At 49.7% G+C, this 27,666-nt stretch overlaps 2 protein-coding genes across 14 annotated transcripts; one reads left to right on the plus strand and one right to left on the minus strand.

Moving 5' to 3' along the window:
- Positions 1–1,201: 1,201 nt before the first annotated feature.
- HDDC3 (HD domain containing 3) lies at positions 1,202–11,673 on the plus strand. Of its 12 annotated transcripts, none has more exons than XM_079125554.1 (6): positions 1,313–1,471; positions 1,775–1,830; positions 1,939–2,179; positions 2,467–3,658; positions 6,763–6,861; positions 8,711–8,799. In XM_079125554.1, exons 1-4 carry the CDS (start codon positions 1,360–1,362, stop codon positions 2,595–2,597), a joined length of 540 nt encoding a protein of 179 aa, XP_078981680.1. In that variant the 5' UTR covers positions 1,313–1,359; the 3' UTR covers positions 2,598–3,658; positions 6,763–6,861; positions 8,711–8,799. The 12 variants fall into 12 exon arrangements, with proteins under 12 accessions (XP_078981682.1, XP_078981673.1, XP_078981683.1 ...); XM_079125555.1 differs by having other exon boundaries at positions 2,467–3,653; XM_079125556.1 differs by lacking the exon at positions 2,467–3,658 and having other exon boundaries at positions 1,202–1,471; positions 2,014–2,179.
- MAN2A2 (mannosidase alpha class 2A member 2) lies at positions 7,158–27,237 on the minus strand. Of its 2 annotated transcripts, XM_079125389.1 has the most exons (26): positions 26,981–27,237; positions 26,532–26,733; positions 25,749–25,905; positions 25,421–25,570; positions 24,577–24,834; positions 24,361–24,505; positions 24,072–24,243; positions 23,542–23,669; positions 23,133–23,306; positions 22,565–22,751; positions 20,087–20,264; positions 19,651–19,853; positions 19,297–19,479; positions 19,038–19,152; positions 18,753–18,820; positions 18,425–18,590; positions 17,429–17,665; positions 16,590–16,712; positions 16,203–16,317; positions 15,793–15,926; positions 15,445–15,586; positions 13,393–13,526; positions 12,979–13,053; positions 10,857–11,051; positions 10,596–10,706; positions 7,158–9,889 (listed from the first exon to the last, which is right to left on the minus strand). In XM_079125389.1, the coding sequence occupies exons 3-26, from the start codon at positions 25,794–25,796 to the stop codon at positions 9,737–9,739; spliced, it is 3,594 nt and encodes a 1,197-aa protein (XP_078981515.1). In that variant the 5' UTR covers positions 25,797–25,905; positions 26,532–26,733; positions 26,981–27,237; the 3' UTR covers positions 7,158–9,736. The 2 variants fall into 2 exon arrangements, with proteins under 2 accessions (XP_078981515.1, XP_078981516.1); XM_079125390.1 differs by lacking the exon at positions 12,979–13,053 and having other exon boundaries at positions 26,981–27,228.
- Between the last annotated feature and the right edge of the window lie 429 nt (positions 27,238–27,666).

Consider the following 27,666-nt stretch of genomic DNA (forward strand, 5'->3'; position numbering starts at 1 on the left):
TTTTCTGGGAAAAAGGGGGAAAGGCTCAGAGGAATAGAGGAGGGAATGAAGGATGAGACAGAAGATAAGCCATTGGCCTGAAAAATAGACAAGTATTTAGAGTCAAATAGATTGCTACCTACCCACTCTTCAACTTCTAGGTTGCTGTGGAAGCCGTGGGAATTCTGGCAGCTCCATTTCAGGACCTAGATACCTCCATTTCAGCTTGTGGAGCTTCCCTCCCTAACCGCTGCACCATGGCAACCACCAGATCTAGCTGTAAACCAAGGGTGAGTCTGTTCATTAACTTTCCTTCTGAGCCTCATCTCCCCCAGCTACCAGCCAAAACATAAAAACTACCTGGCTGATTGGAGTATACTTAGCAACAAGCCAACTTTATCCCTCAGGTCTGGTCTGACCCCTCATACCTCATAGCTGCCATCTCCTAACACAGGGAATTTCTCTAGAAGACCCAAGCCACCAGCCAGCAGAGTTAAGTGTTATCACAGTACCTGCCTAGGCTAGATAACATCATGCTCCCAAAACAACAGGGACAAGAGTCAACACCCCAGGGGCCCACAGCAGGTACCTGGAGAGCAAAGCAGGGACCCCTATGGAACAAGAAAGCAACTCAAATTTCACCTAAGCACTGAGGACAAAGACAGTCCTGTGGAAACACCACTGCTCATTGGCGGTCTAAATTTGAAGCAGTTAGGCAGGGCTTCCAGTTTAGGATCCAATTTTCCAGGTCAGGCCCTAGGATCTCCTGGGCCCAAAGGTGGGACTGGGTGCCCATAGTAACAGGACACACACCCTCAGAGGAAACTATATTTGGAGCTGTTTGAAAATGTTTCGGTGCACTGATAGGTTAAAGATTACCTTTAACTCTCCAGAGAAGCTGACATTAGGTGAATTGTGGACCCTGGAGTCTCCTCTGCCTTAGAGCACTGGACTCAGCACACTGGGAGGCCACTTCCATATTCCTAGTTTGTCCTCCTACCTCTCTACACAGATTATGGGCTCCCAGAGAGCCAGACTATGGCCTTCTTGGTTTTATTTATTTTTATGTGGTGCTGAGGATTCAACCCAGTGCCTCACACGTGCTAGGCAAGCGTTCTACCACTGAGTTACAACCCTGACCCCTAGACTGTTCTTCTTGAACCCCAGCAGAGCACACTGAACTAGGGGCTGTGATGCTGAATGCAGCTCTCCATAGCAGTTGTTCTCTGTGCCAGGATCTCGACCCCAAGAGGAACCTGTATTGTTGCAGCTTGTTAGAATCAGAGACTCCCCAATCCCTGGGCCTCCGAGGCGCCAGGAGGCGCTGTAAACGCTCCAATCGGACTCTCCCGTTCCACAATTCCCAGCACCTTCTGTACGATGGGCTCGGAGGTAGCGCAGCTGCTGGAGGCTGCAGACTTTGCGGCTCGGAAGCATAGACAGCAGCGTCGGAAGGATCCGGAAGGGACCCCTTACATCAACCACCCCATCGGTGGGCGCGCCGGCTGGGGAACACCCCTAACGGCGCCAGGCGGGAGGGTGGGGACTGGGAAGGGAATGTGAAGGGCGTGCACCTCATTGAGCACATACTTTGTCCCTAGCTTTGTGTCAGGTACGTTTAAGCCTCACAACAACCTGGGGCGGCAGGCATGATTATTCCCTTGGTACGGTGAACACCCCAAGAGAATAAGAGACTCGCTCAAGGTCACTCAGCTAATGAAGGGCTACATCTGCCACTTCAAAATCCAAAACAATGAGGCTCTCTCCGATCTTACTTCCTTCTTTGCCCCGCCAGGTGTGGCTCGTATCCTGACCCATGAGGCAGGAATCACTGACATTGTGGTCTTACAGGTAACCCCCCACCCTTGGCCAGGAGGTTAGGGTGGGGATCAGAGGTCCCCTTCAGCAGTGGGTACCCCTTGGTTGGCATCACAGAGCTGAAAGGGAGCCTGTCCCCAGGCGGCCCTGCTTCATGACACAGTGGAAGACACAGACACCACCCTGGATGAGGTGGAGCTGCACTTTGGGGCACAGGTGCGGCGCTTGGTGGAGGAGGTAACAGACGACAAGACTCTGCCAAAGCTGGAGAGAAAGCGGCAACAGGTGGAGCAGGCGCCTCACAGCAGCCCAGGGGCCAAACTGGTGAAACTGGCAGACAAGCTGCACAATCTGAGGGACCTGAATCGCTGCATCCCTGAGGGTATGTTTCCCCACTGATTCTGAGGGAAAGTGAAGAGATGTCCCCCTTTTAAAATCACAGGTTGGTCAGTCCAGTGGGGGTGGGGGAGGTCTAGGCATTCTCAATTCCCCAAACTAATCTTATTAGAATGATCTTCTTTCATAAGGTGAAAATACAATAGCTGGGCTAAGAGGAAGTTTTCAAGTCAGATCATTCCATTAGGAATTCATTTCATGGCCCTTCAAGAAGAAGATAAAAGGCAGTGCTGTCCTTGACACATGAGCAGGTTTCTGTCCGCTCTTATGCAGGATGGTCAGAACATCGAGTCCAGGAATACTTTGAGTGGGCAGCACAGGTGGTGAAGGGGCTTCAGGGAACAAACCAACAACTGGAAGAAGCTCTAAAGCAGCTGTTCAAGGAGCGCGGGCTGACACTCTAAGCAGTGCTAGGAGCCATCAGTTCTCAGACTCCACCCTTCCCAGGCCAGATGGGATTCATATTTAAGCTTTTCAGTGCCTCCTGATCTCCCTCACTACTTTGCTCAGCCCAGATATTGAAGGTTAAAAATACTTAAGTTTTCTCACTTTGAAGGTCTCCCCACCAAGTAAACTGAGCCTGGAATGTGGGAATCAGATGTACCCCACCCATTTCTAATGCAGTCACTGCCTTCCCCTAAGTCCTGGGTCTGTTTACTATTTTGCATGGTGAGCTCTCTGGTCCCTTAGGGATTTGTGCTTGTGTAAACACTGTTTTAGATGTCATTGTGGAAAATAAAGCAAGTGGGGTAAAGTTTAAGTTGCTCTCCTCCTTCTCCAGCCTCCTCAGAGGACAATGTTGTATGCTTGCCCTACACAAGGCAGGGTTCCCAAAGTGTGTCACCAGTGTCAGCTCCCTCAGGTTGAGGGTTCAACCCCTGGAGCCTGGCTTCCTTATCAGTCAGTTGGGTTGTGTCATTATCGAGGTCAGATTACGAGACAGAAAGGGTCTCCATTAACATAAATGGAAAGTAGTGCCACCGCTTACTGGCAACCCTGTCTGGGCACTGAGAGGCTGCAGCACCAACAGGAGCCGGCCAGTGGGGAATCTCTATTCTCTACCCTAGCCCGCCAGAACTCGGTGATTGGCAGGCCACCTTCGCCCTATGGGACTGCATGTTCCCGCGGTTGCTAAGCAACAGGAACTTCCGGACGACCCGGAAATGGCTCTGGTTAGGCGGTTCCGGTGAGGGAGGGAATCTTATTGGTTTGCTGGTCAACGCATAGCTGCTGAGGCCTTTTTAGCTGTCTTTAGGAGCAAGCAAACTTGGGACGAAGAGGTTGTTACATCAAAGTCCGTTTTATGTAGGACCACGGTGGTTATTTAACCCAAGTGTAGGGTTCCTGGAAAAAAGTAGGTGAAGGGCAACAAAAACTGACCTTGAAATCAAACTGTTTCAAGATGGTCCCAGGTAAACAGATGAACTACGTTCAGCGTGATTCTCGTAAGGCAGACCAGGGTATGGTACATTTTGGTATTAATTTTTTTAAAATCAGTTTTGCGTCGGGCGCGGTGGTCCCCGCCTGTAATCCCAGCGACTCGCGAGGCTGTACAGGAGGATCTCAAGTTCAAGGCCAGTCTGGGCAATTTAGCGATACCTGGTCTCAAAATAAGGGCTGGGGGTGTAGTTTAGTGTTTCAGTCCTCAGTACAAGGAGAAAAAAAAAAAAATCAGTTTTGCGGAAGCGCGATTACAGGATTTTTTTTTTTTTTACTTCCTTACACTTAAAATATTAATATCTTAAAATGAGTCTGCACGCAGTTCACAATAACCAAATTATGAAACCAGGGCAACGAAAATGTGGTATACATACACAATGGCAATTTATACTCAGCTATAAAGAATGAAATTATGGCATTTGCTGATAAATGAATGGAACTAGAGAAAATGCTAAGTGGAATAAATCACTCAGATAAGGTGGAATGTTTTCTCATATGCAGAAGCTAGAGCATAATAAAGGGGGAAATGGGGAGGGGAGAACACCATGAAAATGGGAGATCAGTGGGATGGAGAAGGGGGCGTTAAGGGAGAGACAGGAAAGGGGAGGAACAGTGGAATAAAGTTAACCAGATTATGCTGCATGCATGTATGAATATACCACAGTGAATTCCACCCTTATGTATAAAGTACTCATTTATAAAAACAATAAATAGATGGGGGGAAGTGGATTAAAGGGGAGGAGGAGAGGAAGGAGGGAAAAGGTACTGGGAACTGAAATGGGTCAATTTATATTCCACACGTGTGATTATGTGATAATGCACCTATTATGTATACACTAATAAAAACAAATAAGCCTGCGGTTTAAATGATTTGAAGTTAAGAATTTTAAAGTTTTAAGATATTAAATAAATTCAGATCCCCTCTGTGCCTTTAGAATGCAATGATGAAGATTGTCACAAGGTAACTGTTTCAAGTTACTTCATCTGAGATAGACGTCAGGGAAAAAAAAAAGGTGTGTGTGTTACCCAGGCTGGTCTTGAACTCCTGGGCTCAAGATCCTCCCATCTCAATCTCCAGAGTAGCTGGGATTATAGGCATTCACCACTGCACCAGGCAAAGTTTTTTTTGTTATTGTTTGGGGATTTTGTTTTGGTACTGCAAATCAAACCCAGGATTCCTTCATGCTAAGCACACACTGTACTACTGAGCTACACCCCCAGCTCTTAAAGAATTTTAAGTTGTGGTAAAAAAAAAGATAAGAAAATCTATCGTCTTAATCAATTTTAAGTGCACAGTAAATGGCGATAAGTACATTCACATTGTGCCATGATGGTTGTGCACACCTGTAATCCAGTGACTTGGAGGCCAAGGCAGGATGATCTCAAGTTTGAGGCCAGGCACAAAAAGAAAAAAATATATATGTATATTCACATTGTTGTATAACCATCACCACCATCCAGTTTCAGAATTTTTTCATCTTTGTGTGTTTATGTGTGTGTGTGAAAGAGAGACAGACTGACAGACCAGGGACTGGAAGCTCTACCACTGAACCACATCTACACACCAGTTTTGTTGTTTTGTTTTTTTGGTATGGAAAGAGCATGAGACCTTTAAAAGGGCCTTAATCTCATTCACCAGGGAGAAGCCCTTAAGACCTAATCATCCCCCAAAGGCCCCACCTCTTCATACTGTTGCATTAGATTATTTCATTATACTGTTGCTTTAGAATTTTGGAGGAACACATATTCAAAACCATAGCACTGCATTCTTACAAGGAAATCCTTCCTGTAAGGGACCTTCTCAAGGTCTCTACCCGGTGTCAAATCTTCAACCCTATCACATTTTAGATACCTAGGAATCCTCACTCTAAGCTCTACTTAGGTGTCCTGTGCCTAGCCTACCCTAATTATATGGAGTTCACTTTCACTTCAGGTTTATTCTCTACTAAAGAGGTCTGAAGCCAGTAGCTAAATTAGATGAAGACTTTGCATACCCTATTGGTCCTGGCAATTATGATCTGGGATTTTTTGCCATTGACCCTAATTTGAGATATGTTGTGAAGGATCTAATTTATCTATCATCTCTTCTTACTGAAAGTTGCCCCTTGAAGTTTGTCCTCAGGGAAGTTTTTTTGGGGCGGGGGGTACTGGGATTGAACCCAGGGGTGCTTAACCACTGAGCCACACCCTCAGCCCTTTGCTTCAAGACAGTCTCCCTAAGTTGCTGAGACTGGGGCTGGCTTCGAACCCGTGATTCTCCTGCCTCAGCCTCCTGAGTGGCTGGGATCACAGGTGCGGACCACCAGGCATAACAAGAACAAAAATTGTTCAGAGATCTCTATCTTGGATGATCTCATTCCTACCACCCTAGAGTGATCACCCCACACAAATACTGTGAGTGCTTATTACTTTTTGCTGACCACAATCACATCAAGCAGGTCAAGTTCAGGATAAAGATGTTACCTGCACAAGTGTTCGAGGTTATAATCATGCCCTAGGCAAGCCATATCTGAGCATTGGGCCTGGTTCATTCTAATGAAAGGACCCAGGTCTTTGTTTGCCCGCCTCTGTGTTTCTTTCCATGTTTCCAACTAGCCATACAACTCTCTTTCCTCTTCAAAGGAAACTGCATGGTTCTAAGTAGATGGAAGGTTGCGTGGAGCAATCAAATCTTGTTTTTGGTTGGTGAAGTCTCTTTTCTTGTGTCCTGGTTCCAAGTTTGATTATAACCCTCAAAACTGTAAGGCCTCAGTGCTGGAGCTCCATGATTAAAAGTTGCTGCTTGCTTTAAAACAGTAGGCCCATTTCCAAATCATGTGCTCACAAGAATCAACTGGATGCTTATTTAAAATGCAAATTCTAGCCTGGTGCAGCCGTGCACATCTATAATCCCAGTAGCTCAGGAGGCTGAGGCCAGGCTGGGCAATTTCATGAGACCCTGACTTAAAAAGGTTTGGGATGTAGCTCAGTGGCTTACCACCCCTGGGTTTAATCCCAGTACCCCCCTACCCACAACAACAATGAAAAACATTCTTTGGCTTGGCCTCTTGCTCCCAGAGAGGTTCAAAAGGTTGTACCTATGCACTAAAGCAGGCTTTTGTTTCTTGCTTCTGTTATGGCATCACTCAGGACAGCTGTGGCTCTGCCCCAGACATCATTGCAGCACCCAAGCTAACGGAGCCCTATCTAGGACAAGACAGAAACCTATACTTCAAACAAGAAACTCAGGTGATCCTGAACCACTTTTTTTCTTTTTTTTTTTTTGTCCTGGACATTGAACCAAGGAGGGCTAGATCCCCAGCCCTTTTTGTTTTGAGACAGAGTCTTACTAAATTGCTTAAGTTGGCCTTTAACTTGGTATCCTCCTGCCTGAGACTCCCAGACTGCTGGGTTTACAGGCCTGTCACCATGCCAGGCTCTGGATCATATCTTGAACAATGCTGCTTTATCATTTCAAAAGGTTAGTGTATAGGATTAAACATAATTCCTGTCAAGACAAATAATTTCATTGCACGTCTAAGACCTCCAAAGATAATATCCTTTATTCTGCTAATTTCCTAGGGGTTCACAGATTCTCCCCTATCATTTGATTACAAATCATATACTAGCAAATAACACGTGCTATAAATTGCTTAGCAACCTTTACCAATATGATTATAACTCCTATTTGTGGAGCTCTTCTGTGTACCAGGCACTATGCTAAGCACTTCTCATTCATTATCTTAGTTCTTCCATCATGTTATGGACAGGATTCCATAAGCTGTGGCCTGATGTTGGCGCAGAGACCCTGGCAAACCCACAAGAACTTGGCCTTGTCACTCTCAAGATTTCAGGTAGCTCCTGGCAGGCCCCCAGTGACTTTGGGGACCCTAAAACAAACTTTTCTCCTAATCATACTGATTTTTAATACACTGCAAATATTTTCTCCTGTATCTGACATTTTTTCAACCTTGATGTTTCTCATAGCACATAAACTCAATTGTCTGGTAAAATGTTTTCTTTTTGGTTTCATGTTTTCAAAAGACCTCCCACATCAGTTACAAAAATATATTTTCTTGAGTAATTTTTTTCCCCTTTCAAACTGATTTTTGTGGAAACTGAGGTAGAGATCTTAACTCTAATAAGTCATCTCAAAGTATTATTTATTAAATAATCCATCTTTTCCCCCATTTAAAATACTCCATTTAAAAAAAAATTATCATATACTAAATCCCTATGTACCTGGGCCTGTTTCTGGACTCTGTATATTGTCCCATGTCTGATCCAGTCTGTCATACCAATTAAATTCTTGCTAGCAAGAGCATCCTCTGGGAAATCTGGTAGGACAAGTGCCTTTTACCCACGTCAGCACCACCACAACTCATCACCATTCAGAGAACAAGGTGTGATATTGTCACACCTTTCTTTACTCTTCCAAATGAACTTGAGAACCTACTGAATTTTAAAAAGTATCTAATCTCATTGGAATTATGTTGAATTTGAGCTGATTTAGGGAGAACCAAAGTTTTTATAGGAACATGTGTAGCACTGGTTCAATTTACAGAATGCTCTTCCTAGGTCTTCAGCCAATTCTGCTGGATTTCACAAGTAGGCTGCTTTAGTGTCTACAGATGATGGCAAGTATAATCCTTCCTTCTTCATTTTCTTGTTGCACATGTGTGCTCCTGGCTAGTTTTTTTGTTTTGTTTTTTGTTTTGGTAGTGCTGGGGATTGAACCCAGGGCCTTGGACTTGCAAGCCAAGCACTCTACCAAACGCGCTGTATTCCCAGCCCCTCCTTGCTAGTTTCTGACCCTCATGGAAATGCTTGTGGTGTTTGACTCTTCAGAATGTCATTAACTCTCAGTTTCTGATATAGACATTTATCTAAATTAGGAAGTTTCTTTCTAGTCTTAATTTTAATAAGGGGTAATTTTATTTTTATGGTGCTGAGGATCAAACCCAGAGCCTCATGCTTGCTAAGGCAAACATTCTACCCACTGAGCCACATCCCCAGCCTTAAGGGTGGATTTTAAATTTTATCAAATCTTTTCAGCATCTATAGAGACTATTATAAATTTTTCTCTTATTATTTGAAGCTGAAATGAAGATTCATGAGCAGTCCTATTGCTTCCTAATTTAGTCTACATATCCTTCATCCCCATGCCAAGAACTGAATACTGTAAAAGGATGGGCCAAAGGTAAGGCTTCAAGGCCTGCTAGGCATGGCACTAAAAGTCTTCTCAAATTGCCCAAGCATGGGAGGTCTTGGAGGTTTCACTTTCTTTTCAGGTAAATGGAAGTTTGCCAGGCCTCGTGAGGGAAGTCTGCCCCCATGATAGGAAGTTCTCGGGGGCAGTGGTGCAGGGAGTAACGGGAACAAAGAGTAGTCAGGTAGGGTGGAAGACCACCCCCAAGTCCCAGCCACCAATCCCATAAATCAACACACAGACGACCTGCCCAGTTTGAGATGGGGGTTTTGGTATCTGAAATGTTCTGTGCCCTCTGGCCATAAGTCTCTAGTGAATCCTTCCTGCCATCCTGCAGCCCCCAGCCAGGATGTGCAGACCCAGTGGCATTTAGGGTAGAGCCATCACAGGAAAGCAGTGAAGCCTTCAGGCTCTTAGGAGAAACAGGGGTTCCTTCTACTCCTCCATCCCACTGCTAACTGTGGGTCCTCATCCCTCTCTTCCCACTGATGTAGCTCCTCATACCAAGATACATAGTTTCTGCACCACCACAGGATTCCCATGGAGTAAGCCCTCCTCTGCAGTCATCTGGCACTGGGCCTTACCCACTTAGCTTCCCTGACCTGTCTGCCCCTGTTCCTCCCACATCCCACCTTGGGAAAAGGATGAGTGCCTGAGCTTGTGCCCAGGCACATGGCCACTCACAACCCAGAGTAGAGTCTGGCACTGCCACCCTGAACAATGGCCTCCTCTCCCTCATCTCACCAGCATCTGCCCTACCTGCCCACCACTGGGCATTGCCCCAAATACAGAAGCAACAATAAACAAGATGAGGGTATAGCTCAGTCTGTCAAGTTCTGGAGGCTTGTCCAACCCATTCTCAGTGTTAAGAGGCAGTCTCTGTGGATGAACTTTGTCTTCAGGCCACAAGAAACCCTAACCCAAACGGAGGCGAAAGGTGGCTATCTCCATGGGTTCCAGGTAGATGTCAGTGCTGTTGGAGGGTGAGGCTAGAGGGTACAATAGTGTCAAGGAGGTTGGCTGTAGGAAACCCACATCCAGGCCACGGAAAAGGCTACCCAGAGCTACCTGTGGAGAGAGAAGATACAGGGCTATGCTGGGTATTTAGAGGAACACTTTTCATCTATGTCACTAGTGATACCTCTTTAGTAATCTGACAGAGCCGGGGGTGTAGCTCAGTGTTAGAGCACTTGCCCACCATGTGCAAAACCCTAGGCTCCAGCACCTCGCAGGGGTGAGGGGAAGTCTTCAAACATATATCACATTGGTGTCCAACCTCCAGCGCTGAGAGATGCTCAACCCCAAAGCCTGTCTGCGGATCTTAGGGTGGAAACCATTTCACTGAGCTGCGACCACTTTGAGGACAGTGATCACGTCTTGGTTCACTTCTAAATCACCAGTGCCCTGCTAAGGGTCTGGCCTATGAGGGCATTTAATGTCACATATATAGCTCACAAAGGACTAGCATCATGGTTTTGGTTCCATGTGTCTAGTGTTTTCCACTCCATACAGGTCCCTCTTCAGGGAATAGAAGTTCTCCAGCTCCATGCCATATCTGGAGCTGCCCCTACCAGGCCTTGGTTACTGAAAACATGTATCAATGGCTTCCCCCTTTCTCTGTGGAAAGCCTTGGAATGGTGACACTTTCTTCTCCCTTCCAGCTGTCCAACCTCAGTCGTGTCTCCCCAAGCTCTTGCTCCTGCCGTTCCCAGAGTCTGTTTCCCTGCCCTCCTCTCATCAGGAGTTTCACTTTCCACACATGGGGCCCACTCACCTTGCCCTGGCTTGTGGTACAGTTGAAACCCAAGTTCTTTGCCTCAAGGCTGCAGTCGAAACCCTTGCGGTGCAAGATGAATGCAGTGTTTGCCGAGGGCAAGTTATCCTCCTAGGTGACAGGAGGAAAGACAATGAGTGGCAGGGTTCTGCGGAGTTCAGAGAGGCAGCAGAACCTCTGCCCAAAGGGAAGTGCTGGGAACAGGGGATGATGGGGACCAGAATTTGGCCCTGGAGGTTCCGAGCTCAGTGGGACACTCACCTCGCCTGGTAGTGTACGCAGGTTGAGCAAGTGGAAGTCACAGGGCAGTGCGGAAGCCAGAGGATGAAATGAGTGCAGACCAGAGCCTGGGAGCTGCCTCTTGGCTACGGGCAGGGCAAGCACAGGGGTGTTCAGGTACGCCGAGGTCAGGTGGCTGAGGAGGGATGGGTAGCTGGTAGAGCGGCCTTCTTGGACCTGCAAGGTGGACCCAGGATGTGGATGAGGGAGCGAAGCCAGGCTAATGGGTAAAGGTGAGGCAGGGTAACAGTACACCAGGCCAGTTCCTTTGGCAAGAGCTTTCCTGATGTATCTAGATGCAGGCACTGTCCTGCACCTTTTATCCTTCATTATGACTATTTCCCATGACACCCAACTCAGAGGGCTATTTCACAAAGCCATTACTTCTTCACATTATTATTATTATTTTCGTGGTACTGGGACTTGAACTCGGGGCCTTGTGCACGTGAGGCAAGCACTCTACTAACAGCTACATCCCCAGCCCTGTTATTACTATTACATTATTATTATTATTATTCCATCACATATCACAAGCAATACTCATTAGCGATATCTCCCTTCAGAGATCCTCAGTGCAGGTGGAGAATGAAGACAGATGCACACTGCACCATGGAGGATGGGCCTCAGATGGAGAAAGTGCTCTGAGTCATCCTGTGGTCTCCAACAACACACCATGTCCACAGTGCCAGCCTGACGCTCAGGACCATGGTCCCCATGCCTCTGTCAACTGAAGACTACTCAAGACAGCTCCCTCACATGTCACACTCATGGCTCTATGTGGAACTTTCCTTCAAAGCTACTACTTTTCTGTGTTCTGATTTCTGTCCCTCGTACCACTCTCTCTGGTAGCCCAGAATCTCACTTCTCTCTACTTTGATCTCCAGGAACAGGTGGTCACCAAACCCTCTTCCATTCCACATCTGCAGTATCCTGAAAGCAACCTCAATTCCTTTCTCCTACCCATGACCTGGTTCAAGTTCAAGCCATGAACACTTCCTATTTGAACAACCTTTAAATCCTCACTCCTGCCTGTCTTCCTTCGGACAAAGCCACCTGCTCCCTGCTGTTGGGAGTGACACGATAAGGGCAGAATCCCTTCCATATCCCTCCCTGCTCAGGTCTTTCCTGGCATCCAGACTCTTTGGCTAGGCATTCATGGCCTCTGCAGTCTGCCCCTACTATTCCCACAATGCTCTATCCCAGCACTGGCCCATAGAGCTTTCTGCAGTAATGGAAATACACTGTAACTGCACTAGCTACTTGGGACCACTGAAGATTTGAAATGTGGCCAGTATGAATGAATTTATTTCCTTAGCCACATATGGCTGGGAGCTACCTCTAGGCTAACTGAATGAACTGCTATTGCCCATTCACATTCTTTCCTGCCTTCCACCCATGCCTTGGGGGTGTGTGTGTGTGTGTGTGTGTGTGTGTGTGTGTGTGTGTGTGTGTGTGTGTGTGTGTGTGTTGGTACTGGGAATGGAACGCAGGGGTACTTTATCACTGAGTTACATCCCTAGTCCTTTTTTATTTTGAAGCAGGGTCTTGCTAAGTTGCTTAGGGCCTCATTAAATTGCTGTGGCTGGCTTTGAATTTGTAGTCCTCCAGCCTCAGCCTCCCAAGCTGCCAGGATTACAGGCATGTGCCACCACACCTGGCCCTGAGTCCACTTTGAAACAGTCTAAGTTCCTGAGGCTGGCCTCAAACTTTGGATTCTCCTGCCTCAGCCTCCTGAGTCACTAGGATTACAGTTGTGAGCTACAGTGCCCAGCTCATGTGTTTAAATCATACCCCCACTTATCAAAGCCAAGCTTAGAAGACACATCCTCCAAGAAAATTGTCCTTGATTGCCTCAGGACCAGTGGGACACATCCATTTCTACCCTGTACTTTTAGAGCTGATCCTACCCCTACTCATGGGGAAACTGCTAGAAGTGAGCAGCATCATAGGCACTGATGGCCCTCTCAGTTCCTATAGCACAGCAGGGGCTCAGTATCTGTGATGAAGGAGTGATTGAACCACAGACACGTGACACTGGACAGCAGGCTCCAGCTACAGTGACAGCTTGCTCATACTAGTCTACATTCCCATCGCTGGCCCTTACCTCTTGGTCATTGCTTCTGCTGCTGTGAAAGATCAAGTCCCTAAACATGGCTGCCAGTTTGGAGAAATAGCCTGGCTGGTGGGGGCAAAGAAAGCCATGATTATGAGCAGGGTTGGAGCAGAAGGTTAGAAAATGTTGGGGCCAGGGGAGGGAAGACAAGGATAGCACAGAGGAAGGTGGCAAATGAACACGAAGGGAACACAAGCAACAGGGTGTGGCCAGAAGAGGGAATGCCAGGTTGCATGAGATGGGTCACAAATGCCAGAGAGCCTCCCGCCACAACCCAGGAATTAGGCCCTTCTCTGTCTATCTCTTGCCCTCCACCTATGCTCCTCAAATCCTTGGCTAGAACCCCTGGGGCCACCCATAGAACAGGCTTGCTTCGGCTCCCTGGGCACTGGGATCAGATTTTACCTCACTGCCCACAGTTCGTCGTTCTAACAGGAGGCGGAAACAGTTGCGGGTTCTCTTGTTGTCTTTGAGTCCTTGGCCTAGTCCCCGGTTGTCATCCTGCATTAGTCGACGGTCCAAGATCACCTCCAGCTGGCCTGGGGAAGTTAACAGTGAGTCTATAGCCTAACATCCCCATCCCTAAGCAGACACTGGCTGAGAGAAGAATCCCAGTCACAGGCCCTAAGCCCAGTGAGGCAGACAAGAAGCTGAGTCCTTCACAAACCGGGAAGGAGCTGAATGTGGGGCTGGTCCTGGGCCCTTGTTTTACAGATGAGGAAATAAGCGGCCCAAAAAGGGACCAGCTGACCCTGGCAGCACACTGTGACTCAGGAGTGGGAGTCATCCCAGGGGACCCAAGCAGGAAACCTTATTAAGACTGGCCACATTAAAAAAAAAAAAAAAAATTGAGAAAACCATCTGTAGTGTTGCTGCAGATTCCCTCATCTGGGGCAGGTTTTCTCAGACTGGACAGATTTGGTTGTGACTAAAACATGTTCTCCTGCCCTTGCTCTACATGGGACAGCCAGAAGGTCTAGCAGGCCAGACTTGGGTCTGACAGCCTTGTCTGTCAAAAGCTGGGTTGTACAGAGGCTGTGTAGGACCAGTGCTCCTCATGCAAAAGGTGGATTAGGCTGAGGCTCAATGGGGCCTCTGGGCTGTCTTGGGGAAAAGAGATGGCAGATGACCACCTCAGCTTTCTTTTTTTGGAATATGCTTGGGGAAGAGGCTTGCTGCAAAGTTGGCAGATGCTGGGTAAGTTTCCCCCAGCATTTTTTTTTTTTTTTTGGTAGTCTTGGGGACTGAAACAAAGGGTACTCTATCACTGAGCTACATGCCCAGCCCATTTCTTACTTTAAGTCTTGTTAAGTTGCCCAGGCTGGTCTTGACCTGCCATCCTCCTGCCTCAGACTCCTAAGACACTGGGATTATAGATGTGCACCTTGGAGCAGCTTCCCCCTGCTCTCTTGAGGGGAGCCCACACCAGCTTCTCACAAACAGATGGCCCAGCACTCCTTCCCTCCACAGCCCTGACCCTGACTTTTGTCTTTTTACTCTAAGCAATCACAGAAAGCCATCTCCACACCCTAAAAGGAATTCTTTGTACAGAAAACAATCATTTCTTAACATACCATATCCCAGCAGGGCGGAGGGAGACAATCAAGCAGGAACACTGAACTAGTCAGGAATCATGAGGTGGAACAGCTGGGGCAGAGGACAGTGGAGCCACACTCCTCCCATAGGGGAAGCATGCCCCACCCTCCACCACTCCACACAGCCTTGAACCCACAATCAATTCAGCCTTCAAAAAGGCTGTCCCATAGACAGAAGGACTTTAAGGGCCTCAGAGGTCACTATATCCAACCTCCATTTTTCCCTGAGGCTATGGGAGCTACCTGGAGTTCACCCAGCATGACCAGCTGGCCAGCTCTGATTCTAGACCAGTGCTCTTCATGCTCTTGTTTTTTGTTGTTGTTGTTTTCTTTTTTTTCAATGCTGGGGATGGAAAACAGGATCTGTGCATGCTACCACTGAACTATACCTGCAGTCCAGCTCATGTGATTGTTAAAAAACGTCATCCTTTCTTCTTCTGACCTTTAGAAGGTCATTAGAACAAGACAAAATTTTCTCCTTCCTCAAATATTTCACTACAATATTGAGTATGCTTTTTAACTGTCCATAATCTCATTTCTGGCCAGGAGAAGGGTCACACACTTCAGCTGAGAGTCACCATTTAATAACCTGATGCTTCTTGAGCAGATCTAACAAGACACCTGCCACCCAGTGGCCACCCCGCTGCCTCCTCCAAAGGAGGAGACAGTGGTGCCTGCTTTCCTCCTATGCCCGGGTCTTCTGACTGACAGGAGCTGAGGATGGTGCACCCTTCCTGCAAGTGCAGAAGTGATGCAGACTGGAAAGACATTGAGAGAAGCCACAGAGTGGAGAGCCCTCAAGCATCTGATGAGCTGCTCCTCCTGCCTCACACCCTTTGCAGAGCTCCTGTTCCCCACTCACCATCCCTGAGGCTGGAGACACCCAAGGCCTGGGCAGTGTGTAGTGTGAGGCGCTTCTGTGCATCCTGGATGTAGGCCATAACTGGCATGGGGTAGAAGTTAGCCTGTAGGGGCAGCTTCTTTAGATACCGCCGGGGCTGCACCTGTGGGGCCAAGGCCAGCAGGTCAAGGGCATCTAGGGACTCTTTGGGTCTCAAGGCATCCCCAGTCTGAATGGGTCCTTGATCACTCTCACTTCCAGTTTTGTCTTCTCTATCAGGGCAGACCACCCCCCACCATCCTGTGATGGAGGCCAAAAACACTATCCAGTTCTGCTCTGTGGGGTCCAGGACTCCAGCCCAGCAATCACCTGAAAGCCATTGAGATCTGTGAAGAAGGTTCCCTGGCTGTCAATATCTGTGTGGATGCGCAGGGCAAGCTCCTTGTTGACGTAGTCCCGGATGTCCACCAGGGACGACACATCCAGAGACAGCCCCTCCACCCCTGGGCACAGGGAAAAAGGGGAGGGCATGGCCATGGCTGAGACACTAGGCCAGGAAATCAAAGCTGAGCTGAGGAGAGGCTCTGCCCAACCCCCACCAAGCAATTCCCAGGCCATTTTTGAATGACCTTTACTCTAAGAGAATTAAACATACCCGTCTCATAGGGTACACCTGTTGGGAGCAGATGTGTAAACAAAGAAGGGGCAAGAGAAGGAGCACATGCCAGCCCAGGGAGCCCACACTTCTTTTCTCACCCTACCTCATCTGCAGGACTCACCAGGCAGGTTATAAAGTCGAACCACCTGGTGAACGTGTTCATAATACGCAACCACCTCTGAGAAGAAAGGGCCTTCAGTGACACGCAGCACAGGGGAGTCCTTGGGGACATAGGGCTGGAGAAAGAGCAGGTGGCCACTGAGCCAACAGTGTGGAGAGGAAAGTAGGAGGTGGCAGCCCAGGGTTGGGCAAGATGTTCTTGTCCTGGCAGGCTCTGGCCTGACACCTGGGGCTGAGTTGCCCAGGACACTGACCTCCTGAAGGCAGCAAAGACAAGTTCTCCTGCAGGAAGTGATCACCCTGAGGGACACCTGCACCCTCTTCTTGCCCTCCCTGATAGTGAAGCCCACTGGGGCCTGCTGGGTTTTGTGAGACAACTCTCAAGTACCTTGGCCTCGCCATCAGGCAGGAAGAGGTAGGCTCCACTCTTGTCTTTGGATGTACGGGTGCCATAGATGAGGAATTCCATGTTCATCAGCTGGTCCTGCTCCTCATCCACCCTTCGGATGCTCTGCCAAAAAACACAGCCCTGACCCCTGGCCCCACACCAGCATGTCAGGCCTGCCCCCTGGGAGGGCATGGACTAACTTCCCCAAGGAGCCAAGCCCAGTGCTACAGTTTGGATCTTAAGTGTCTCCCAAAGGTCCACGTGTTACAGGCTTGCTTCCTGTTGTGGGACCTATCCATCTGCCAGCCCTGGGGGAAAGCAAAAACTTTAAGAGATAGGGTCTAATGGGAGATTGTAGGTCACTGGAGGCCCTTGAAGGGTAGAGTGGGGCATCCTAGCTGTGAGTGAATGACTCTGCTCTAAGCTCCCCACCTGATGTGCTGCCTCACCAAAGGTCGAAAAGCAGTGGTTCTACTCCTCTGAAACTTCTAGAACCACAAGCTATAGTAAACCTTTTTGCTTTGTAAGTTGGTTATATAAGATACTTGTGATATTTTTTTCCTGTTTTGTTTTTCTGTTTGTAGTGCTGGGGATCAAACCCGAGATCCCCAGCATGCTAGGTAGGTACTCTACCACTGAGTTATGTCCTCAGCTACCTCATGTATTTGTTACAGTAACAGAAGTCTAACATACCTAGCATCCTCATGTTGTCAGCTTGGAGCACAGATGGCCTATGCCCAAGTCACTGTCAGGTGGCAGCAGACACTTGGGTGTCAGAAAGCAGCTCTGCATAACCACACTGACATGCACACCCTTCCCCACCACCCCTGGCCCTTTACCTTGGGGAGCCCGGTAAGGCCTGAGAACCAGACCTGCATGTAGCGGTTGCTGAGAGCAAAGTCACTGGTGCCCGAGTCAATGACATGGAGAGGAAATGCTTCATGCCTGCTCACAGGCAGCTGCCGGCCATGCAGGTAGATCCGCACAGAGGAGGGCAGTGTGCGATGCCCATCCAGGCCCAGTTGCAGCTGCAGCACACCTAGACCCAGGGCTGGCAGACGGACAGGCACAGATACCTGTAAGCACAGGAAGGGTGAGGAGGCACAGAGGCCATGGCCAAGGATCAGCTCCAGATCCAGGCAGGGGAATTCTGGGGTACTGGGACATTTGCTTCCTAATAGTCTTGAGCAAGCACCTGCACCTGTGGGGGTTCCATCCCCTTCTCTGAAAGTACTCCTTGCTTGTCAGACTTAAACAGTCTCAAATGATACTTAAAAACTATGAAGTGTGGGCTGGGAATATCGCTCAGTTGGTAGAGTGCCTCGCAAGCACAAGGCCCTGGGTTCAAATTCCCAGCACCACAAAAAAACAAAAACAAAAACAAAAAAAACTATGACGTGATAACCACACATTAAGCTTTCAACAAATATTTGTTGTGCTATGGCACGTGCCTGTAGTCCCAACACTTGGGAGACAGAGACAGGCAGATCACCTGAGCCCAGAAATTCAAGACCAGCCTGGGTGACATAGCAAACTCACAAATAAATAGATACATAGATAAATTTTTATTGAATGAATGGGTGACTGAAAGGGCCATTTTTACTGTCACCATATCAACCTTCACCTTCCTTTCAAAGACAGACTCAAATCCCAAGAGTGACTGTCCTCTGGGCAACCCCTCTCCCCAAGACACCCATCCTCAGCCTGAGAAGTGAGCAGGGCAGAGCAGAGAGGCAGGAAGCAGGTGTCCATGGGCAGGTTGAGGCCCTGGGGAGAGGACACTGATTAACAGAGGGGGCCAAAGCAAGAGCCCACCTGCCAAGCCCCCACCTTACCTGGTAGACATTGGGGACCATGTCAGTGGCAGAGCTCCAGTGCACACTGATCTGCACAGCCAGGGGCTGACCTTCCTCTGAAAGGACACGCACCCGGGGTGAGTTGACCAACAGGGATACCACACTGAGCCGCTCCTGTTCCAGTGGGTTGAATAGCACCACAAACCTGTGGGTACAGGGCAGAGTCAGGAGGCTGCTGCCACCAGCAGCACAGCAGGAACAGCAGCCAGGACAGAGTCCTACAGTGGGTCAGCAAGTACAGGGATGAAAGGGCACTGGGAGCCAGGGAGTGGCTTTGCCTCTCGGCTCCTGGCCTGATCTGACTCACCTGGGTGAGGAATCTAGCTGGATCACTGTGCGCTCTGGCAGGGCATCATGATTTAAGCGGGTGTCATCCTAGAATTAAGTGGGTAGAGACGAAAATTCCACCATAGGGCTTGGCCTCCTCTCCACCCCAGCCTGTCCTGGACACGGACCACCAGCTATCCAGGACACACAAATTTCACCCCCAGACAGGGAAGGAAGAAAAAGAGTAACACCCTGAGGTGACAGTTGTTGGGATGGCACCCCCATACACTGGAGGGTCCCCATGCAGATCCAGGAGGGGGCTCACCATTTGGAGGAAGGGAGCCTCAGGGTCAAAGTGGTAGGTTTCCTTGTCTCCCAGCACCAGATAGTGAGCTCCGTTGATGATGACCTGCTTCAGGCTGACTAGGGAGCGCAGGAGCCTGTGGCAGGGCAGGAGAGGGAGCAGGGAGATGACCAGAGGGAGGCAGCCCACCTGCTGACCACCCCGCACATCCTCTCCTTGGGATGGTGGGTGGTTGGGCAAGGTGCCAGGAAGCTACCGGGAGAGAGGAGACAGCACCTACCTGACACCATAGTCTACCACCACTGCCTCCTTGGCAGTTCCAGTGATGGCGTCATGATGCTGAAAGAGCCCCAGTGTGCGCCGAGCTTCCGTCAGCAGGGTGAAGTCAGACAGTGGGTACTGGCTGGCCAGTCCAGAGCGGCGGGCGTGGGCCACAGCCAGGCTATACAGAATCTCTGCCCCCCTGGCCCAAAGAAGAGTCAGCTGCCTGCCCACTCTACTCCCAGGCACCACCCACACTTGTCCCCTTTCCTTTACCACTTCTCTTCAGCCTTGGCCTCTTGCCAGGCCAGTTCCTCCTTAAACCCCAAAACCTGACTCTACTACCCCAGCTTGGGAGGGGCTGGGGTCTCACCGCAGGTGGGCCTCCAGGACTCGGTCCAAACTCTTGTAGAAAGGTCTGGAAGTATAATAGCCTGTCCAGTAGTGGTCCTCACGGTCCGCGTAGGAGAAGAAATCTCCGCTCAGCACAGGAAACCCTGGGGGCCGGACCCCTGGTTCCACACCTGTCCTCTTGTACAGAGCATCAAAATAGTCAGAAAGGGTGCCGAACTGGGCCTGTGGGAATCCCAAAAATGAGATCTCATCAGTTCCAGAGCCTCCTGGAACTCTGGTCACCAGTAGTGCAGCTGTGGAGGGTCCACCTCAGCAGGAGACAGTATCTTCTGGGCCTAAAATAAAAGCTGGGAGCCAGAAGTGAATTCTGACATAAAAGGGGTACCTTGCTTTGGAGCTGCTAACAGGGATGGTCACAGGAAGGCCCCCCTCTCCCAACGATGCACCCCTCCCACCTGCACGTGGAGTTCAGGTTTGCTGTTGAGGAAGTCAAAGAGCCGCTGGTAGTTGAAGAACTGGGCATCCCATTCCTGGGGCTTGTCATACCGGAAGTCATCACCCAGTGGCACCAAGAGGACGTTGCTTCGGAAGAGCCGGGACTTCTTCCTGTACTGGTCCAGGAGCAGGGCCGCCCTGGAGCAGGAAAGGACACAAGGTCCAACAAGAAGTCCCAGGGCTAAGAGATCACCAAGCAGAGCCACCTCAAGAGTCAGCCCGCTCTGAAACACCCCTATGGAGTTGTTCAGCCTGCAGGTAGACACTTTCTGGAAAAGAAAACCCAATCCCAGCATTCTCTGGACATTTCCGACAACAGAAGAGTTCTTCCTTATTCTAGGGCTGCAACTGATGGCTTCAATTCCCTGATTCCACTTCTGCCCTGTGACACCACACAGGACAAATCAGTCTTTCCCAGTGATTATCCTTCAGCTACATAAAGATGTGCGCACGGCCCTGTGAGCTTTCTACTTGGTTCCTGGAGAACAATTTAGAATCCGCTCACTGGCAGTTCTCTGGCCAGTGACCTGAGTCAGGGGCCCAGTACTGCATACAGAGGTCCATAGTGGGCAGACCCACCAGGAGAAGGCAGAACCACCCTCCTCAGCCAGGTCAGCACCCCAGGGAGCAGTGTGCAACAGGCCTCACTGTCACCATGCTGGTGGTCAGCTTCCATATTTCCATGTACGTCTTTTACCTGAACTCAACACATGTTCTGTCTTCTGAAATCAAGCATGGAACCTTACATTTCTGCCTGCAAAATCCTATCTGTCTCTTGGAAATCCCAGTTCTAAAACTCCAGTGAGCAGTGCAGCACAGTACTATGGTGAAGAACCCAGACTCTGGAACCAGATTATGCCAATACCAGTCACATGTAGTAGCTGAGTGACCCTGGACAAGTAACTTAACCTCTCGGGGCTTCAGTTTCTGGAAAAATGAGGATAACATCAGTATCATTACTGACACTAATGTCTTTAACCCCCATGATGTTATGAGAATTAAAACAAATTAAATGAATTAATATTTAAGCATTTCAAACAGTGCCTGGCACCTGGGAGGAACCATATAACAAACATCTGTTTGTTTTTTTATCCATATCATGGATAAAATCAATAGAAAAATAGAGCTTCCTGTGTTTAGACCAACCTGTTAAATGACATTACAAATATCACAGTTCTAGCAGTCACTAATCTACTTAACAGGACAAGTCCAGCTTGTCTTTTTATATTTTGTTCTTAAGAAAGGACTCTTCAAAGACTACCTGCACCTGATTTATCAGCTTAGTAAGCTCTTCAAAGAAGGAAATGTGGATCGGTTTCTTGGCCTGTTCTCTGTGAATTGAGGTCAAAATCACAGATTGCCACTGCTGCTTTAGGAAAATCCACCCTACTTAATAGCCTTAAGTTCCTGCCTGCAATCAGCATTTAGATTCCTGGAAACAAAAGGCCATTTTCTTTCTCCTTTGGTCACATGCTTCATCTTTTGGACATCACAGAAATCACAGCATTACAACATGAAAACCAGTTCAACTTGTTATATTCTTGTTTTTTCTGTGGTGCTGGGGCTCAAACTCAAGGCCTCACAAATGTTACCATCGAGCTACACCCACAACCTTCAATTTGTTATATTCTTTTTTTTTTTTTTTTGGTAGTGGAATCCAGGGGCACTTTACCACTGAGCTATATCCCCAACCCTTTTTATTTTCTTGAGATAAGGGTCTTGCTCAGTTGGCCAGATTGGCTTTGAATTTCAGACCTTCTGCCTCAGCTTCCTGAGTCACCGGGATTACAGGCATGTACCACCGTGCTCAGCTATGGTTTGTTATTTTCTCAAGGTTCTCATTGAATTGTTGTTTAGATCATGTTTAGTCAGCACTTTCCTAATGGATTTCCTGGTGCTGATTTCAGCCACAGTGACATCTTTGAGGGTCCTCAACTGTTTCCTCACAGGGACAAATCTGTTTTCTCAGTGGCTGGAGGCTCTCTGGGGGACTGAATGCAGATCTGAATGGAATTCAGGTCCATTGAACACAGGATCCTGGCTGACTTTGAGCCAAGTTAGAATATCTGAGCCAAATGAAGGCACATTTGCCTCAACTTTGTAAGAAACTGTACCAATTTAAGAATCATTCATCTGAGGCAGTCAACTGGCTCTGACAGCTTGCTGGGACACCAGAAAACACACTCTCTGGGGAAAACAAAAGCGTTCTACAAAAGGTGGGTCCTTATCATATTCTAGTTTTCTAGGAAGACTTTGCAGCCACCACTGTAACTGCTGTGGCCTGAACCCCCTCTGAGCCCACTTTCCATTGTCCAGATACCACCTGCACCATGTAGTTCCCCGCACCCAGCAGAGCATAGACCAGAGGCCAGGTCTCCTGACTCCTCTGTGGAGCAAAAATGCCAACCCATGCCTCGGCCAGAGCTAGAAACAGATACCTCTCTGCCACATTGGCCTCTGTGATGGCCCGGGGCGGCACTTTCCAAGGGCAGTTGATGCGTCCACCAGGCAGGCGTTTGAAATCAAACTGGCAGCAGATCTTGGGATCTGGGCCACAGGTATGGGGAACATCATAGCTGTAGAAGGGCATCATGTGGCAAAAGATGTCTGTGCTGGCATCCGAGTCTGCAGAAGACACATCATGTGGTCAACCAGTGACAAGCAGCCTCAGGAATTGGGCACAGGGACTCCAGGATAGCATGGATCCGCATAAGCTAAAGGTAGCCCTGATATGAGGGTCCAGATGGATTTGGGCTGTACAGGTCATACAGGCCAAGGGACAGGACACGAGGGGCTTCAGGGTCCACAGGTCCTTCAAGGGAAGTCCTTGCACAGACAGCAGCCCCTTTAGAGACCACAGGTCAATGAGACCTTCCCCTATCCTGAAGGAGAGACAGCTTCTATCTGTCTGCCCTAAAAGACAGTGGGGTCTTCTTTCTGACATCCCTGAACTTCCCCAGGGTAGTCTATGATTCTTGGACCCCGCTCTACCCTACCTGGCCTTACCCCAAGTCTGTCTCCACATGAACTCCAAGCTGTGGGTGGCAGCAAAGTGCTTCTTAATAGCATAATGCACCCTTTGGATCAGCATACTGGTCAGGTTGGCACGGCGCAGCAGGTAAGGCATGGTGGAGCTGTGTCCAAATGGGTCTACTGCCCAGCCAGAGCGTGGGGTTGCACCTGGGCGGGGCATATAATCAGAGGCCCTGAACATCTCAAGGCCTGGCCTCTGGTCTCCCAGGTCCTAAGATCCCAGCTCTTGCCTTGGCAGGGAGTGGACAGATGCCACATGGACAGGCCCACATTAACCTTGAGAAGAACCACCCACTGCCAGTCCCTGTGCCTCACAGCATCTTGTCACAGCACTCTGGGCCAAGCTACCGGGCCAGAACCCCACCTTTGGGCCTAGACTTACCAAGGTTTCTCTCCAGCCACTGGTGTCCCTCAATAAGCTGGTCAATCAATGCAAAGTAATGGGAGTTGGCCTCGTCTGGCATCACCCAGCCTCCTGTTGCAATCTCTAGCTGCCCATTTCCCACCAGCCTGAAGGTAAAGATGCACACTTAGGATGGAGTGGGAACGCTTGCCCAGTCCTGCCAACCAGAAGATGATGCCAAGGCTGCATGTTCTGGCCTCACTGGGCTGGTTCACTCAAATCCAGAACCAAGAACACACTTGAATCCAGAACACACTTGCCCTCCTTTCTCTCCAGCTCAAACCCATGTTGTCTTGGCCCTGCTTATCTTGGGCCTTATCTCTGTTCCCAGAGGAACATGCTTTTTCTTCACTTATATCCAGACAACTCTGATGTCTTCAACACTAAACTTCAAACTGTTGTTCCTCATCTCTGCCCCAGTTCCCTCTAACTCTCCAGTGCCCACAGTGTGAGGCGAGACCTATCCATCCAGCTCAGGCCCTCAAACACCTCCCTAAACAGCCACTGGCCTTCGGACTGCTGCTCTCTTTTGGGCATTGATGTTGTCCCACCACTTGGCGAAGAAGGAGACTTCTGCCCAGAGGAAGCGCCGCCGGGGGTCCTCCTGTAGCTTGGATACCATGCTGTTGAGGATGTGTTGGGTCTGCTCTGTGTAGTACTTGTCAAAGGTCTTGATCCAGCCTGGGGAGCCAACACAGGGTCTCCTGAGGATGCCATCTTCTTCAATTGCCCCTCCCTTATATCTCCCATCAGAAAGCCCACTCCACACCCCCTCTTCTATGCCTGCCGGGCCCTCACCTGGGTCATTGTGTGAGTGGGGCACCACAAACACCTGCAGGTCTTCAGTATCCCAGTCATGTGGGCTGTAGGAGATGTCAAAGCCTTGTCTCCACACGCCACCCTCCACATTGTCAAATGGCAACTCTTCTGACACAGTTAGCATCTGCCAGGCAGGAAGGTAGTTCAGTGCCCCATCCGTGGCCATTGCAAGTCCCTGCCAGCTCTGATTCTTACCTGTAGCTCTGGCTTCTGGCCCCGGTCCTCCAAAGCAAACTGGCAATCCTGGGGGGAGATGGAGAAGAAGCTGGGCCGGGGCTCCGGGGGCACCACCCAGGATCCATTGGCTGTGTGGTAGGGTAGTAGGACAGGTGGGCCTTCTGCATTGGCTGTCAGCTCCAGCACAGAGTCCTTGATGTGGCTGATAATTTCGTGATTCTCTTCCAACAGCTGTTCCAGCTGCTCAATGCGATTCTGCAGCACAGAAATTTGGCTCTGCCAAAAAAACCAGAAAGCAATCACTCACAGTTCTTTATGCCACGGGGAGGGTCTCTACTTAGGGTCTACCACCTGAGGCCTCACTATGGGCCCACTCTCCTCAATCAAAGCTAGACCACAGCCTACAGGGATGGAAAACACCAAAGACTGTGATCCACTTGGGTTAGAAGTTCCATTACTTTCTAGCTCACAGATGGCAAAGGTTTCCTCTCACAAGCCTACACTCAATGATCAGTATTACCTTCTGGAGAATGGTGCTGAGGATTGCACTGGGACTTAATGGGAAAAAATGCTGCAATCAATTAGCAATGTCTGCCAAGTATTCAGGAGGACAAAGTGGCAATACGCATTTTTTTCTTCTTTCTTTTTATCATCACTATTTTTGCTTCCTGTTGGGGCTGAGGGGGGGTAGCTAAGCATGTGTAGTACGCACAAGGTCTTAGATCCAATCCCCAGCATCAAAGAAACAAAAACAAAACTTGATATTGAAAAGGAATGTTCCTGTCATGGGCTGACATAACTCTCTAGTCGGGATGACAACCTGACTTGTATATAAAGAGATTAGCAATCAGGCCTTACTCACCCGGGGGAAGTTCCCACCATTCTGGTGTCGGGTGGGATCATGCTGCACTCGGTCCAGCATGAGGTAGAGCGAAAAGACTGCCACACAGAAGATAGCAGCCCCACACACTGTCACCTGCTTTTTCAGCTTCATACTGGCCTCCACACACCCCTGGCAGGAGAGATACTATCTGTAGCTCTGGCATGCAAAATCCCTTTGGTATCTTTCCACCAAATACCCCAGTGAGTACCCAAGGGCTATTCCTAAGGAATACCTATTTGCCCAACGTCAGTAAAAAGCAAGTTTCTAAGCACCAAATCCCAACATTAGCTAAGGATCCTGACCCAACCCTGATTTTATTCTCTTCCTTTAGACTCCAAAAGCAGGAGCAGCACATCTAGAGAGGGTCCTGTCTGGTGCTGGAAACAGCTCTGCCTCTAAGGTGAAGATGATGCCCTCTCTCAGCTGATGATGTAGAACAGGTTCAAGAAAACAAGAGTCCTGGGCTGGGGAGATAGCTCAGTCAGTAGAGTGCTTGCCTTGCATGCACAAGGCCCTGGGTTTGATCCCCAGCACCGCAAAAAAAAAAAAAAAAAAAAAAAAAAAAAAAAAAAAAAAAAAAAAAAAAAAACACAAGAGTCCCAGCTCTGGGGCCCCACAGTTCACTACACAAACTCCTAACTGCAATCAGCTTTCCCTTAGGGCCTGACCACAGGTGGTGTCTGTAGAGGATGCTTGGCCATATGCCTTTCTAATGAATAAACTGGTCTCTGATTTAAAGGTATATCCAGAGGTGGAAAAGTCTTTTCCCCAATCCTCTTGGATCAGACTGCCACTTAACAGAAACAGTCTTTAGCACAGATCCTCAGTAAGAACACTGAATGAATTTCTTTTTTAAAAAGAAGATGCTTCTGTTTCCAACATAAAGCTAGTCCTACCTGTTCTCCTTTCCGATTGTACTAATTCCTGCAGTGCAAAACTTTCAGCCCTGTCTTATAGAAGATTTAGGGACTTCCTGGGAAGCCAGCAAGATGCTGAAAGTTCCCTGGGTAGGGAGAGGCCGGGCACAGCAGCTCGGTTGTAGGACAACTTCTGAGGACCGGACCTGCCACCGCCACAGGCCCCCACTTGCCTGGCAGGGAGAGGGAGGGCGCTAGCTGCCGAGTAGAGCGTGGGCGGGACCACGCTCGGGAGCCTGCTCTGGGCTCCCTGGGGCCGAGGAGCTCTGTCGCCTCTGCGTTGTGCCCTACTTAGCGTGATCTGATTCCTCTCTGGAGCCTCTGGGCAATTATTTTTAGCCCCAGGAGTCTGGGTCCAGGCCAAAGTGGGAGGAGCTGGGGGGAGAGAGTCTGATCACAAGAAGGCTAGCACCTGCCGCCGGGTCTTCTGTCGCGCGCCCAGCCCCCTCCCGGTCCTCCCGGACTCTGTCCGCGCAGGGGACCGCAACGTCAGCTGCCTGGGCTGGGCCTTCTGCCCCGCCGACCTCGCCGCGCAGCGCGGCGCAGGTCGCGCTCCTGTGGCCCAAGCCTGGCTGCGGCCGGGACAGTTAGAGCCCTCCCCCGCATCCGCTCGGCCTGTTACCGTCTGCAGTCGGCCTCCGCGACGCTCCGGGCCCCGCCGGCCGAGCCGCGGCCCCTCACATCCCTGGGGAAGGCGATCCCGCTCAGGCAGCGACGCAGGCGAAGGCGGTCTCCCAACCACCAGTCGCCCCCGATTTCGAGCGCCGCAGCCGCGCTTCCGCGGGGGCCAAGGCCGCCCGCGCGCTCCGCTGCGCCCGCGCGGGTCCGCCCGCCTCTAGCGGCCACCCAGCCGAGCAGCGTGCAGGGCGGGGACACACGCGCCGCGCGCCCCGCCCCGCCTGGCCCGACGGCCTCCTTAGTGAGCCCCGCAGACCCCGCCCTGCTCCCGCGGCGGGCTCGCCGGGCTTGAGCCCGGCTGCCAAAGCTGTCCGCGCCAAGGATCCAGGTGCCGGCGCCGGGGCCGCACTGCGCAGCCGCAGCCCGAGACCGGGTTTGGCGCGCTGCGGAACCTGAGCAGGGGCGCGCAACTTTTTTTTTTTTTTTTTTCCTTTCTGAATCTTCCTAGAGTAAGCACATTTCATCAAACAGTTGCAGAAACATTCCAGTTCCCTTTCACCAGCCGAATAGTGGAGTGCGCTTTCCGCAGTCCGCCTTATTCAGCTCCTGGTAGCCTGTTTTCTGTTGTTACCTTCGCAGGCAAAGGGATGCTGCCTCTTGTTGGTATAAATTAATGAAAATTCCTTTTAG

This window comes from Sciurus vulgaris, assembly GCF_902686455.1.
Source record: "Sciurus vulgaris genome assembly, chromosome: 2".
NCBI classification, from domain to species: domain Eukaryota; kingdom Metazoa; phylum Chordata; class Mammalia; order Rodentia; family Sciuridae; genus Sciurus; species Sciurus vulgaris.